General features: G+C 40.7%; 1 protein-coding gene and 1 pseudogene across 22 annotated transcripts in view; both read right to left on the bottom strand.

Annotated features, from left to right (window-relative positions):
* The window catches only part of LOC148506021 (protocadherin gamma-B5-like), a 519059-nt gene that overhangs the window by 112039 nt on the left and 393555 nt on the right, over positions 1-13465 (bottom strand). For 2 of the 22 annotated variants that reach the window (XM_088447416.1, XM_088447421.1), the window contains exon 1: positions 158-2743. The exons of 19 other annotated variants lie outside the window; for them this stretch is intronic. In XM_088447416.1, the coding sequence (XP_088303542.1) occupies positions 158-2599 (2442 nt within the window). In that variant the 5' untranslated portion in view covers positions 2600-2743. Of the gene's footprint in view, positions 1-157; positions 2744-13465 lie in introns of those variants that run through there. One more of the 22 variants, XM_088447429.1, reaches the window with a different exon arrangement.
* LOC148506033 (protocadherin gamma-C5 pseudogene) lies at positions 6108-8702 on the bottom strand (annotated as a pseudogene).

Raw genomic sequence — 13465 nt, 5'->3', positions numbered from 1 at the left:
AAAGTAAAAAATGAGAATGATATATTGACATCATGAGTACACAAAAAAATAATATAGGTTTTAGTTATGCACAAAACAATAGTATATTACGATTTTGGATACACAGTATTAATGCAATATATACATAAATTCAAAATGAAAAATACTGATATCTCACCTGATTTGGGTCATTAAACAAGGCTGAGTCAGAAGTGTGTTTAGGTTCCCTACTTACTTCAGTTAGTTGGGGAGTATATTCAGTTTTAGTCAGTGTAGAATGAGATATATCTGTTGTTGGGGGAAAACAAGCCGGATAACACGGTCCTGTTGCTTCTGGTGCGGCCATTCTCACTTCCATGTATTTTAAAGTTCCGTCTGTGTTCAGGTACAGTGTTGGTTTATACTGATCCATATAGGACTGAGAGAATGATTTATCAGAAAAGCAAAACCCACAGCCACTATAATAATTCTTCCTAAGGCACCTCACAAGTAATATAGTAAATGTAACAAGGAAAACTACACTAATGGCAACAAGAGAAATAATAAGATATAAGGTCATGTCTGGTGTTGCTTTAGAGTTTACATGAAAGTCATGAGATTTGGGGCTTTCTTGTACAACATGATCCATGATAGTCACCAGCACAGTGACCGTAGCTGACAGAGAAGGTTCCCCGTGGTCACTGACTGATATCACAAGCCGATGCTCTGTGGTATCTGCCTCATGTAAACCCTGCAGAGTTCTGACTTCTCCTGTGTACTCAGAGATGTGAAACAAAGCCGGGCTGGCAGGCTGAGCGAGGCTATAGACCAGCCAGGCATTGTGCCCAGAATCTAGATCCACCGCAGATACTTTACTGACCAGATAACCAGCAGAGGCAGATTTGGGAATGTTCTCTTGAGCAATGATTTCCCCTGAGCTCTCTGGGTATAATATAGTGGGAGAGTTGTCATTTGTATCCAGAATAAATATGAAGACAGAAACATTGGAAAATAACTTTGGAGACCCAGAATCTTCCACTCTTGCTGTGATCTGTAGAACTTGAAATTGCTCATAATCAAAGGAACGTTGGGTATAAATATTCCCAGTATCGGAGTTAATGTAGACAAATGAGGAGACAGGAGAAGTGTCTATGTGGCTCTCAGCTATGGAATAAATCAGGTTTGCATTAGCTCCCTCATCTGGATCTACAGCAGATACTGTACATAGCAGTCTGCCGGGCTCATTGTTTTCTGCTATGGAGGCAGTGTAAGCAGTCTGTAGGAATGCTGGAGGATTATCATTAACATCGGAAATATTAATGGTGACTGTAGTGTGGCTGCTTAGTGATGGAAACCCCAGATCAGACGCAGTCAGTATAATAGTATATTGTGCTACCTGCTCCCTGTCCAGATGTCCACTAGTGATCAGTGAGTAACGATTGGACATGGGCTGGCATCTAAAGGGTAAATCTGGTGATACATCCAGCTTAATTTCTCCATTTTTCCCCGAATCCTTATCCCTAACAGAGATAAATCCAACAACTGTTCCTTTTGGGGCATTTTCAGGTACATCATTAGTTTTAGAGGTAAAAATAATTTCTGGAGTGTTATCATTCACATCTTCTATTTCAATCTGGATGCGACAGCGACCCTCACGTTTTGGTGTGCCGTGGTCTGTTGCAGTGATGAATAATTCATAAACATTTGATACTTCATAATCCACAACTCCTTTATTATACACCTCACCTGTGAGTGGCTTTATATCAAATATTTCCTTTGCTGATTGTGATGTACGGTGATCAATAGAGTATGTGAACTCACTATTTATACCCTCATCTGAATCTGTGGCATTAAGTCTAATAATAACTGTATTTAAAGGTAAGTTTTCCACTACATTTATCTTATAACGGGAATGATCAAACACTGGTGCATTGTCATTAATATCTAGCACAATAACAGATATCTGGGTGGTCCCTGATCTGGGCTGCTCTCCCCCATCAATGGCAGTAAGAATAAGCCTGTGCTCTGCTTTCTCTTCTCTATCCAGGATTTTATCAAGTACTAATTCTGCAATGAGGATTCCATCATCTTTAGTTATTGACAATGAAAAATATGGATTTGGATTCAGTCTATAGTTACTAACACTATTAACACCGACATCGAGATCTTGTGCATTTTCTAAAGGGAACTGTACACCAGAACTCGTTACAAGCTCTAAAATCTTTATAATCTGATTAGTGCTTGAAAAGAATGGTGAGTTATCATTTATATCCAAAATCTCAATTTCCAGACTGTGCAGCTCCAGAGGGTTCTCAGCCACAACCTCTAGATGCAGCAAACAGCTCAGGCTGGACGCACACAGACTCTCTCTATCAATCCTCTCATGTACAGTCAGAGCTCCAGTTTTCTGATCAATAGCAAAATATCTGCTGCTCCGTTCTGATCCCAAATTCAGTCTCCTTTTATTAATATCTGCCAGGTTTAACCCCAAATCCTGAGCTACATTCCCCACAACAGACCCTGGATCTGATTCCTCAGCAATAGAGTAACGAAGCTGCCCAGAGACCCAGCCCCAGCTACAAAGGAGAAAGGAGATTGCTACTTGCCATTTCCAAGCCTTTGGAAAGCTCTTGTTGTTCATATCTTAAATCCTTGTTTTAAAATTTGTAGAAAATAAGCATCCTCCTAGCAATCCAAATATGTGTGCAGTGTAAATATAGATCCTTTGAAAGCGAAAATCCTTAATTTCTTGCATTGAAAACATCCACAGGGTTCTCATCGGAGCAGCAGCTCTTCTTTGTGTGAGAGGAATGATGGGAGGGTGATTCACTGAGCCAGGGGGAGGAGAGTGCAGAGCTGACAAAAGCACATCCTCTAATATAGCTAAAAAAATGACTGGAAGACAAGTGTGCCCTCTTCTGGCCAATGATGGTAAATTCAGCTTTTCATTTATAACACAGAGAACTCTTAAGCAACATACTCATATATATATATATATATATATATTATATATAAAAGCTAAAAATTCTCAATATTTTCTCATTGGAAATTTTTCAATGTTTATAAATCCTTGTGGAATATAAATCATCCAAAAATAATTGCCTATAAAATAAATCTGATAGCACAAAATTGTATGTACTGAACATAAATTCCATGTATATTACATTTTTATACACAGAAGAAAACTGTACTTTGATCAATTGCAAAATAGTATTATGATTTTTTCAATGACTTTAATATTTTATTTAAAGTAAATTATGAGGTGACAAGAAAGGGGAATTATATTAAAATATGTAAATATATAAATACAGGGGATCATAGTTTTGCTGTTGCCTTACTGTGTAACGTGAAAACCCTAATTAAGAATTTACTAAGAGAAGCATGAGACTATCAGTAGTGTTCAGGACACGTGAATTATTGCATCATGCCTATTTGCTTTATACTTAATTAGCTTAATTATGTTATGTACTAAGGAAGTATAAGATAAGAGCCAATAGATAAAATCATTTGTTGTAGTTGTCTTTATATGACTTACTAAAAATAAATTTTATAACAAAACACATTTTATTATTGACTGCTTTGTATTGAGTGCTGAAAATGTAACATTTAATATAGAAAATAAATTATTTTTTTCTCACATTACCAAAAAATGATCTGTATAATTTACTCAATGTATTCATTTTATTTAAAGCTTAGGTTAATATTAGCCACTTTAAAGTTAAAATCACTTTTGTGATTTGGGGGCATTTTTATTAAAGAATATTTGCGGGATATCCCACAAAAACATCTGATTTCAGGAGCACCCACAAATAATAAGGATCCCATTTGTGGCCGCAAAATAAGTCCACATACTGTAGGTTTAAAAAGGATGTGATACATGGGCCGCTTGGATCGCAGTGGTCTGAATGTGACTTTCAAAGGTTATAAGTAAGATTGTGAACTGTTTCCACTACAGTCATGTTATTATACCACTAACTACAAATTGGTGAATTATTTCAAAGGAGTTTTTACTACTAGACAAGATACCATATACATATATGCACATTATAGTACATTGCCCGCTCATATTCAGTGCTGAATACTCAGCAGACTGTCACACGGTTAGCAATATTACACCAAGCTGTACCTATCCATACTAGTATGTACAGTAACCAAAACCACATTGTTATTTGCAGCAATTTCAGCAGTATAACACTGACTACCAATGAATGTCTTGTGCTCATTATACAGCTTAGGCAGTGTAGTCTATGGGAGCACTATAGTTCTACCATTTATTAGTTAATGCACTAATTAATGTATATTGCTTCATTACAGATACTGTATATAGTAGCATTTTATGGCAATGCAACATCAAACGGGATGTAGTTCGATACCGATATCCAAAGCCTGACAAGGGTCTTAAGATAGGTAGCAAAATACCGATGCCTATCTTAATCCCGACGCCAGACTGAGCGAGTTAAATCCGGGGCGTCCTTTGCATTAGCTTCACGGGGAGGCTTAGTTTTAGGGAGCGTAGAGGGGTTAGGGTTCGTTTTTTTGGGGGGGGGAGTTTAGCGTTAGGCACCCCTGGGGGAGAGGGCTAGGTTTAGGCACCCACGGGGGGAAGTTAGGGTTAGACAACCCCCCAGGAGGATTAGGTTTAGGGTGCGGTAAGGGGGGGTTAGAATTAGGCACCACCAGGGTTAGGTTAGAGTTAGGCACTAGGGGGCTGCCGGCGTTGGGATATGAACTGGCGCTGCCAGGACTTCATACCCATTCCCATCAAACAAGTGTTAAGCTATAGGGAGTGCACATTTCTATGAGCATCAACATGCGATACAGTTGACTGTTACAGCAGGTATGCGCTTGTTTCTTGTCATTTTTAAATCTCCAGCATTTATTACAAAAATTTAGCAATTCTTTTTACTACAGTTTAATTCATGAAGGTCCTATTACAACCTCTCAGGCAGGGATGGGGAACCTCAGGCCCGGGGGCATATAAGGCCCAAGGAATCATTTGGTCTGGCCCTCTGAGCTTTTTTCTGCTAGCCTCATCTGGCTAGCAGGGTGCTTAGAATGGTACACTGCAGCCAGAATCAATACAGCAGTGCTGCCTGGAGCATCCTTAGGATGCTTCAGATGGTCACACCGCTGCCCTTACAGCTCCCCAGAGCATCCTCAGGATGCTCCGGGCATAGCTGTAATCACCAGCGATTGTGGCCCCGCCCCGTGTGATGTCACACTGAGGGGGCATGGTCTGCAACAGGCCCGCAAATAATGTTATATATATCAAACTGGCCCTCAGTAGAAAAAAGGTTCCCCACCCCTGCTCTAAGGTCATGTACACTTTCACACATACTGTACACAATTTCCAGTTCATCATTTCAAAATCCTGTTGAGTACAAAGACACACACACACACACTTATATATTTTGCAGATTTGGCATGATTATCATGTGCTTATTGCACCTAACCCCCTACCAGAGACTGCCCATGAGAAGGCACAATACTTGCACATTGCAAAACCACTGCTACATCGAGACATAGCAAAATATATAGTCACATATGTCTATACGTGTGGCTTGTACAGGTTGATTTGTCCTGTTGCAATGACATTTGAAGGATTGATGTGCTGCAGGTACATTTCATAAATTACCTGGTTTATGCAAATATCATTTTGAGATGTAAAGAAAACATGGATCTCTATGGGATAAAATATTGCTTGTTTTTGTGCAAAAAATACATTACAGTACAGGACATGTACACAGAAGGCTTTAATATGACATCACATTTAATTGAATCTTCCCCTACAGCTTGTGTATACTAATAAGTACATACTGGCGTTATCATTCAATCGTTCAATCTATCGTGTAGTGGATACGCGGCTTTAGAAGCTGATAGCTTTGGGCAACTTTTTCACTTTATCTCTCTGAGGCTTAATACATCTGAATCATAATTTAAATCACTAAAGAATTAGCAGATGAGGGGGTGAAACAATCACTGATTCAGTGCAAACACTAAGTGTAAACATCACATACAGAAGTAAAAAATGAGAATGATATATTGACATCATGAGGCACACAAAAAAATAATATAGGTTTTAGTTATGCACAAAACAATAGTATATTACGATTTTGGATACACAGTATAAATGCAATATATACATAAATTCAAAATGAAAAATACTGATATCTCACCTGATTTGGGTCATTAAACAAGGCTGAGTCAGAAGTGTGTTTAGGTTCCCTACTTACTTCAGTTAGTTGGGGAATATATTCAGTTTTAGTCAGTGTAGAATGAGATATATCTGTTGTTGGGGGAAAACAAGCCGGATAACACGGTCCTGGTGCTTCTGGTGGGGCCATCCTCACTTCCATGTATTTTAAAGTTCCGTCTGTGTTCAGGTAAAGTGTTGGTTTGTACTGATCCATATAGGACTGAGAGAATGATTTGGTGGAAAAGCAAAACCCACAGCCACTATAATAATTGTTCCTAAGGCACCTCACAAGTAATATAGTAAATGTAACAAGAAAAACTACACTAATGGCAACAAGAGAAATAATAAGATATAAGGTCATATCTGGTGTTGATTTAGAGTTTATATGAAAGTCATGAGATTTGGGGCTTTCTTGTACAACATGATCCATGATAGTCACCAGCACGTTGACTGTAGCCGACAGAGAAGGTTCCCCATGGTCACTGACTGATATCACAAGCCGATGCTCTGTGGTATCTGCCTCATGTAAACCCCGCAGAGTTCTGACTTCTCCTGTGTACTCAGAGATGTGAAACAAAGCCGGGCTGGCAGGCTGAGCGAGGCTATAGACCAGCCAGGCATTGTGCCCAGAATCTAGATCCACCGCAGATACTTTACTGACCAGATAACCGGCAGAGGCAGATATGGGAATGTTCTCTTGAGCAATGATTTCTCCTGAGCTCTCTGGGTATAATATAGAGGGAGAGTTGTCATTTGTATCCAGAACAAATATGAAGACAGAAACATTGGAGAATAACTTTGGAGACCCAGAATCTTCCACTCTTGCTGTGATCTGTAGAACTTGGAATTGCTCATAATCAAAGGAACGTTGGGCATAAATATTCCCAGTGTCGGAGTTAATGTAGACAAATGAGGAGACAGGAGAAGCGTCTATGTGGCTCTCAGCTATGGAATAGATCAGGTTTGCATTAGCTCCCTCATCTGGATCTACAGCAGATACTGTACATAGCAGTCTGCCGGGCTCATTGTTTTCTGCTATGGAGGCAGTGTAAGCAGTCTGTAGGAATGCTGGAGGATTATCATTAACATCGGAAATATTAATGGTAACTGTAGTCTGGCTGCTTAGTGATGGAGACCCCAGATCAGACGCAGTCAGTATAATAGTGTATTGTGCTACCTGCTCCCTGTCCAGATGTCCACTAGTGACCAGTGAGTAACGATTGGACATGGGCTGGCATCTAAAGGGTAAATCCGGTGATACATCCAGCTTAATTTCTCCATTTTTACCAGAATCCTTATCCCTGACTGTGATAAACCCAACAACTGTTCCTATTGGGGCATTTTCCAGAACTTCATTATTTTTAGAGGTAAAAGTGATTTCTGGGATGTTATCATTCACATCTTGTACCTCCACCTGCACAACACAGCGCCCCTCTAGTTTAGGTGACCCCTTATCTACTGCTGTGACAAATAATTCAAAAATGTTTGATTCTTCAAAATCTACAATTCCTTTGTTATATATTTCCCCTGTCTGAGGATTTAAATCAAATATTTGCTTAGCAGATCCTAAAGTCCGGTGATCGAAGGAATATACAAATTCACTGTTTATACCCTCATCCAGATCAGTAGCATTGAGTTTCATAATAACTGTTTTCAAAGGGATATTTTCCTGAACATTGATCTTAAAGAGCATCTGCTCAAACACTGGTGGATTATCATTAATATCTAGCACAATAACAGATATCTGAGTGGTCCCTGATCTGGGCTGCTCTCCCCCATCGATGGCAGTGAGAATAAGCCTGTGCTCTGCTTTCTCTTCTCTGTCTAGGATTTTTTCCAGCACTAGTTCTGCAATCAGGGTTCCATCTTTGCGATTTGTAACAGACAATGAAAAATATGGATTTGGTTTCAATGTATACTGACTAACACCGTTAGTCCCTGCATCTAAATCCTGTGCATTTTCTAAGGGGAATGTAACACCAGGGGCTGTTACCAGCTCTGTGATCTTAATGACCTGATTAGTGCTTAAAAAAATAGGTGAATTATCATTTATATCTAAAATCTCAATTTCCAGACTGTGCAGCTCCAGAGGGTTCTCAGCCACAACCTCTAGATGCAGCAAACAGCTCAGGCTGGACGCACACAGACTCTCTCTATCAATCCTCTCATGTACAGTCAGAGCTCCAGTTTTCTGATCAATAGCAAAATATCTGCTGCTCCCTTCTGATCCCAAACTCAGTCTCCGTTTATTAATATCTGCCAGGTTTAACCCCAAATCCTGAGCTACATTCCCCACAACAGTCCCTAGATCTGATTCCTCAGCAATAGAGTAACGAAGCTGCCCAGAGACCCAGCCCCAGCTACAAAGGAGAAATGAGATTGCTACTTGCCATTTCCAAGCCTTTGGAAAGCTCTTGTTGTCCATATCTTAAATCCTTGTTTTAAAATTTGTAGAAAATAAGCATCCTCCTAGCAATCCAAATATGTTTGCAGTGTAAATATAGATCCTTTGAAAGCGAAAATCCTTAATTTCTTGCATTGAAAACATCCACAGGGTTCTCATCGAAGCAGCAGCTCTTCTTTGTGTGAGAGGAATGATGGGAGGGTGATTCACTGAGCCAGGGGGAGGAGAGTGCAGAGCTGACAAAAGCACATCCTCTAGTATAGCTAAAAAGATAACTGGAAGACAAGTGTGCCCTCTTCTGGCCAATGATGGTAAGTTTATCTTTTTATTTCAAACACCAAGAACGCTTAAGCCACAAGCTCTTAAAATATATAAAAGCTAAAAGTTCTCTTAATCTTTCCTCACTGGAAAACAAAGTTTCTCTAGATGCAGGTTAAAACTAAATTGCCATGTTTAAAAATTCCTAAACAATATAAAATAAATCTGATAGCACAAAATTGTATGTTCTTAACAAAATTTTTTATATAAATTATAGTTTGAAACACAGATGAAAACTGCTCTGGTCAATAATGGTTACAGCAGCTTTACATTTAGACTATGGGAATTTTTTAGAATACCGCATTGAAAACTACATAAGCTATATAAGTAAAACAATCCAATATCTTTATTCTATCTTAATTTTGATTTATTTCTAGTAAAGAAGTTTTGTAAATAATCACATACATATGGTACTACATATAAAATTATATAATGTATCTAATTCACATGAAATTTCAGTAACAAATGGTAGGAGCACACAATTTCTTAATGTAAAAATGTCCCTACCCTACTGTATTACTTATTTGTGTTGTAATGATATACAGAATTATCCTTATACAGCTAGGGGGTATATTTACTAAAGTGAGGCTTTTTGGATGTGGAGATGTTGCCCATAACAACCAATCAGATTCTAGCTATTATCTTCTAGAAGGTGCTAGTTAAATGTTTAGTAGAATCTGATTGGTTGCTATGGGCAACATCTCCTCTTCTAAAAACTCTCATTTTAGTAAATATACCCACTAGCCTCAATACGCCATATGGAGAGAGACTGAACCACTGAACCACTTAGAGAGATGTAGTGTAGCAAGATTTTTTTTCATTTTTGCATCTTATTCGCATTGTAGAAGCAGCAAAACACCGCTCCGATACAGACGCTGGGATGCAACTTTAAGGAATTTTTTTAAACACGTACAAAGTCACAGATAAAGCACACCGGAACTTGGCGTGAGAAAAAGTGGTGGCCGCTGCATCATAGCACTTCCTACACAGATTCAGACTCATTCGCACACAGATGTACAAATGACGCACATCGAATTGATCAGTGCAATCTAGCAAAGTAGTTTTGTCGCTTATAGTTCAGATTTATGTGCACATAAGATGCAAATTTTGAGCAAAAGACACACTTGGTGCAGCAGAGTCGCCCGGGACCTGGTGCACCAAGAGGGGCTGTTTGGAGTGACTGAAGCCGGACTGTATGAGACACATCTGTATGCACTTTTTTCCATTTTTACTACTATATTTCAGTATGATCATTGTATTGGAAGTAGTTAAAATCCGGCGTATGAGATCCGCAGCTGCCGATATACCGACGCCAGAATCCTGTCCACCTGCAAAATGCAGATGTCGCTATCCCGAATTAGATCAGGATAGCGGAGTTGGCATCTCAACCGCCGGAATCCCTAAAGCCCGGTAGGTATTACTGTGCCCGGAGATAGGGGGGTTAGGTTTAGGCACCCCGGGGGAAGAGTAGGGTTAGGCACACCCCGGGGAGGGTTAGGCTATGGGGAGGGGGGGTTAGGGTTAGGCACCCCTTGGGAGGGTTAGGTTTAGGGGGCGGGAAGGTGGGGTTAGGGTTAGGCACCATGGGAGGAGGTTAGGATTAGGCACCACTAAGGGAGGGTTAGGGGGGGAGGGTTAGGCTATGAGGAGGGGGGTTTAGGGTTAGAGCCCCCTCAGGAGGGTTAGGTTTAGGGTGCTGGAAGGGGGGGTTAGGGATAGGCACCACCGGTGGGAGGTTAGGGTTAGGCACCACTAAGGGAGGGTTAGGGGAGAGAGGGGGAGGGTTAGGGTATTTACCACCCCTGTCAGGGTTTTCAGACATCGGGATGCCGCTGTCAGGATTTGAGCCGCCGGTATTTAATAACAAACCCCATTGTATTGTGTTCAATCTTAATCTTCCAGTCACCTTAATTTATTGTTTTTACTTAAGCAATCAGATTAGTGATGTGAAGCTTCTGTCACACTAATGTAAGAAGACTGTCATTTTATTCCTGGCAGAGGGAATATTATTATTGTTTATTTATATAGTGTCACCATATTACACAGCTCTGTTCAGAAAGAATATTTGTCATTTACATTATTGGAGCTTGCAGTCTACATTCCCTAACACACAAGCATGCACACACTCGGGTTTATTTTAGTCACCAGTCAATTGATCTATCTGTTTTTTTTTTATCAGGGGAGGGGGGAAGTCAGGGCACTTGGAGGAAACCCATGCAAATGCAGAGAGAAAATACAAAGTTTACAAACGCAACAAAACCGGGCTGTGGTTGAGAGTTAAACTCATGACCTCAGTGCTGTGATACAGTAATGCTAGCCACTGTGCCATGGTGCTGTACCAAGCATGGATGTGGGATTAAGGAGTGCAGTTTTATATGTCACATAGAGCAATAATAAGTTAGTAATTATAGAAATTCTGTACTGGATCTGTTAAAGATTCCGTAGATTGGTAGACACGATAGAGAAATAGGTGTTTCTAGCCTCTGACAAAGCCAGGTCTAGTACTTCCTTTAATTAAAGGTATATGTATAAATTACAAAAGTGAATTTCAGCATAAGAACATGTAAAGAGATAACATTAGATTACACGACGATGGTCTTTATACAAAGCAAATGTTCCTGTACTAGTTCAGGGGTAGGCAGCATGTGGCACTCCAGCTGCTGTAGAACTAAAAATCCCAGTATGTCCTGCCACAGGTATGCTGTTAGGGCATGCAAAAACTGTCAGGGCATGCTGGGATTTGCAGTTCCACAGCAGCTGGAGTGACGTACATTGCCTACCCCTGAACAAGTTATTACCAATTGAGATGCAAACACATATAATACTTTACTAATGGATTATCCCCCAAAAAAGAACATTGTTAACATTTAGGGGTAAATTTACTAAGAATCGAGATGGGTCGAGAAGACCATCTCGGGTGATTTATTAATTTTTTTCCTTCTTGCAAATTTACTAAAGGTAAAGTCGGGTGAGTTAGAGAGAGATTTCTCCCTTCTCACTCATAAAACTCGGGTGAGATAGCAAACTCGAATCAAATCACCATGGGGCCAAATCGGAAGTACTTTTCACCTAAAACATACAGCTCTCAAATTTACCAAGAAACAGGATGACAAGCTCGGATGAGATAGGAGCAAACTCTCTGTCAAAATCACTTTTCAAACTCTCAACCCCCTGAGCTGCAAGATGGTCAGAAACATAGTAATCCGCATGGTGTTACAGCATCGCGAATGACTTCAGTGTCCCGGCCGCCAGCCAGTCAGCGGTGACTTCCATTAGCGGCCACTCATTGGCTGGGACCCACGTGGACTTAGCCAATGAGCGGCTCCTCCACGTGGGTCCCAGCCAATGAGCGGCCGCTAATGTTAAGCCGCCGCTGATTGGCTGGCGACCCAGACACTGAAGTCATTCGCGATACTGTAACACCATGCGGATACATGTTATTACAGAGTGTCCGGCCACCTAAAAAGATTACTTCTGAGAACATCGAGGGACAAACGGGTTAGTATTGGCTTTTTTTCAGGTATTTCGAATGGATATTTTATACCTGAACATCTGGCAGCTGATTAAGTATGTGTGTGTATGTATGGATGCAATAAAGCTTTATTTTCACGGTGTGTTGTGTGTTTTATTAACCATTTCTTTACAGGTGAACTACAGGTACCAGTGGGCCCTTACTGCCCCGCATGATGGTACTTGTGGTTCTCCAAGTACCAGCATGCGGGGGAGGCTTGCTGGGACCTGTAGTTCCACTGTAAAGACAATGTTGTTAATTCTAATTTTACACTACACCTACACTATCCACCCGCCATCCACCGCCCAAGGGTGGCAGGGATAGCCCCGGGCTATCAGCCTAGGCCAGGGGTGCCCTGGAGAGGGGTACCCCTTTATTGGAGGAGTACTCAACTCCCCAAGGATCTCTGGCCTGGGCTGACTAGCGGTCAGGACTCATGCTGCAGCTGGGGGGTCCAGTGAAAGGGCACCCCTGGCTGTGGCATCAGCCCCTGCTAGAAAGGGTCCAGGGCTGGTTTTAAATATGCGTGGAACCTCACGTCATTTTTCTTCTACGTATATTTAAAACCAGCTCTGTCCCTGCTGCCTGGTGCTGGTTCTTAAATTTACAGTGGAACCCTACACATTTTTTTCCCTGTAAATTAAGAACCAGGACAGGCTGGCAAGTCCAGGGCTGGTTAGTCTTTTGGCTGGGGGGGGACCTCACGTAATTTTTTTTAATAACATTTAACCCTTTTTTGCAAGTCTTAACACACAAGCAGCCAACACATATCTCACTGATATGTGCAGGCTGTTAGCTCGGGAGAGATTTGCAGAGAGAAAATACTGCAATCTCAGGTGAGTAATCTCCTGCAAAACGAGATACTCTGGAGAGATAGCTCGTTCTGCTTTACCATCAGCAAACTTGTTTAGCCTCAAATCGCCTGTTGGTAAATTTGGTAAAAAAAAGGGATTAAATCACCCGAAATTTGGCGAGTTCCAGCAAGATTAAAATAAATCGGGACCATCTAGATTCTTAGTAAATTTACCCCTTAGTGTCAAATTCTTATTTTCTTGCTCAAGTTTAACAGTTTAATTGA

The sequence above is a fragment of the Taudactylus pleione genome, unplaced genomic scaffold (genome assembly GCF_031769625.1).
Source record: "Taudactylus pleione unplaced genomic scaffold, aTauple2 ptg000431l, whole genome shotgun sequence".
NCBI lineage: Eukaryota > Metazoa > Chordata > Amphibia > Anura > Myobatrachidae > Taudactylus > Taudactylus pleione.
The sequence above is the reverse complement of the archived record's forward strand: the minus strand, read 5'-3'. Positions and strand labels throughout refer to the sequence as shown.